We start from the raw sequence: 2510 nt of genomic DNA on the forward strand, positions 1-2510 counted from the left end.
GGACTCGGACCGAGACCCCCTCGCCGCGACGGTTGGGCCTGGGGTCGCCCCACGGCCGGAGCCGCCGGGAACGGAAGGCCGCGCGGGGCGGCCGCTGGACACACTCACCTCGGCGTCTTCCTTGCACTGTGGGAGGGAAGGGAACGCCAGCTTCACGTCCTCCATGGTCCGGCCCCGCGGGCCGGGGCGGGGTGAGGAGCGGTCCCGCCGGCCCGACCCTCGGGCGGGCGGCAGCGCCGAGAGGAAGGAGGGCCGGAGGAGGGAGGGGTCGGGGGAAGGGCCGACGGCGGGCGGCGCGCTCACAACCAACACTGGCAGATTATAGCATCCCAGCGACTCCGCTGGCGGCGGCGGCGGCGGCGGGGAAGACGAAGGCTGGGCGGCTCGTACCCGGCCGCCATGCTGCGACCGTACCCCTTCTCGGAGTCTCCGCGACCCCCGGAGCAGCCCGAGAACCCGCACCGACACGAGCCGTACAACCGTCTCCCTCCTTCCCCGTTCCGCCTCCCCCCCCAACGCCGCCTCAGCCAATCCCAGCCCACGCTCGAGTTCGTCCCGCCCTCCGCCGCAGCCAGGTGTCAGTGCGCCGAGCCCCGCCCCTCTTCTAGAGCGCAGACGCGAAGGGCGGGGCCTGGACCGGAGCGCGCCGAGTGGAGGGGGTGGGGCTGCGACGGGAGAGAGGGAGGCCGGGAGCCGGAGACGCCCTGGATGGGCTGAGTGCTGGTCGACCCAGGTCGGCCCCTTCCTGCACGGCGGCAGATCTGGTCCCGCGCCTTAACCGAAGGGGCAAAACATCCTATCACCAGAGACGGGCTTCCGACAGGAAAGCTTAGGTTTCTCCGTGGATCCTGCGCATTCTGAGAAGTTATAACCCCAACCGTACGTTGTGCTACACCGATAGAAAACCCCTGTCACCTTTAGTAACTGAAGCCAGAGCCTGTGAGAATACTTGGGACCGTGTTTACATTACCTAGAAAAATTTTTTTAAAAAATCACAAAGAAACGTATCTCACTCTGTAAATTGTACACCGTATTTTAAAATTTCTTCCTTTGGGTTAAAATTAACAGTGAAGTACAGGGTGTGGGGATCTTTTAAAAGAGAGGTCCTATTAATACATTGTTAATAAAAATTAGGCATATGCTTTCTCCCAACCTAGAAAGAAATATAATTATCTTGTTTTTAAGTGGGTGAAGAAACTCAAGATAACAAGTGGAAGAATTTGCACATTAAGATCTGTATTCCAAATTGATTTTTTTTTTAAACTAACAGCAGGCCGCTGGTGGCTTAGGCCTGTTATCTTAACTACTCAGGAGACTGAGATCTGAGGATTGCAGTTCAAAACCAGCCAGGCAAGAAAGTCCTTGGAGACTCTAGTCTCCAATAAACCACCTGAAAACCAGAAGTGGTGCTGTGGTTCAAAATGGTAGAGTGCTAGCCTTGAGCTTTTGAAGATAGGCAGGGCCAGTGCTCGGGCCTAGAGTTCAAGTCCCACACAGACAAAGACAGCAGAACTGTAAAAAAGCAAGACTAAACACAAATTTCAACAGATAAAACTGGGAGGGTCACACAAGTATATGACTTCCACTTCTCTTTAAATTTTACTTCTTATATTGTCACATGGATATAATGCTCTGTCAATCCACAGGGTTAGTAATGTATTGGATGGCCAGCCTCATGTTCTCCATCATTATTAAACTGTTCTCCACTAAAATTTGTAAAAGATACAGAAGACTGGGAATGGGCTTAGGGCAGAGTGTTTGCCTCGCATGCATGAAACCCTATGTTCAATTCCTCAGTAGCACTAACATAAAAAAGGCTGGAACTGGTGCTGTGGCTCAAGTGGTAGAATGCTAGCCTTGAGCAAAAGAGGCTCAGGGACAGTGCCCAGGCCCAGAGTTCAAGCCCCAGGACTGGCAAAAAAAAAAAAAAAAAAGATACAGAATACTCTGCTAGCAAGTTTTGAGTGATTATATAATCAGGTCAAATATTTTTTACAGTTTTTATGAAACCAAACTCCAATATTTTCTAACATCACTTTTTATAATAATCTCAATTGATTCTCAGTGATGATTCTTTAATGTAACTTGTTACAACTTTTATGGCCATATGAAATTAAAACTGTGTGTAAGTTAAAGAACTTCTGTTTTCATCATTTCTGACATCAACATCTACTTCATCTAATTCTTTTACTCTGGTAAAGTCCATGGGTGAGTCTGGGAAATACAAGTCTCTTAAAAATCATACAATTGGTAAGAGAGTTTCAGTTGGTAAGAGAGCTCAAGCCCCAGGACCAGCAAAAAAAATAATTTCTGGAACAATAGAGAAGTACCCATATATCTACTTTGCATATAGTAAGATGATTTTATGAACTTCAAGTGTGGGTACTCTTCTAAAGTAAATTTCAAAGACCTTATCTTAAATTACAACTTTATCTTTTAATCAAACAGTTTACTTAGTAAAGAACCAGAAGTACCAAAATAAATGTACTATTAGAAAAGACAAGAGTGTC

General features: G+C 48.8%; 1 protein-coding gene across 1 annotated transcript in view; it reads right to left on the reverse strand.

Annotated features, from left to right (window-relative positions):
• Styx (serine/threonine/tyrosine interacting protein) overlaps nt 1-426 on the reverse strand; it is a 46686-nt gene extending 46260 nt beyond the window's left edge. The window contains exon 1 of the mRNA XM_013012304.1: nt 109-426. Coding sequence (XP_012867758.1) covers nt 109-165 — 57 coding nt within the window. The 5' untranslated portion in view covers nt 166-426. The remainder of the gene's footprint in view (nt 1-108) is intronic.
• Between the last annotated feature and the right edge of the window lie 2084 nt (nt 427-2510).

The sequence above is a fragment of the Dipodomys ordii genome, unplaced genomic scaffold, assembly GCF_000151885.1.
Source record: "Dipodomys ordii isolate 6190 unplaced genomic scaffold, Dord_2.0 Scaffold16, whole genome shotgun sequence".
In the NCBI taxonomy this organism is placed as follows: domain Eukaryota; kingdom Metazoa; phylum Chordata; class Mammalia; order Rodentia; family Heteromyidae; genus Dipodomys; species Dipodomys ordii.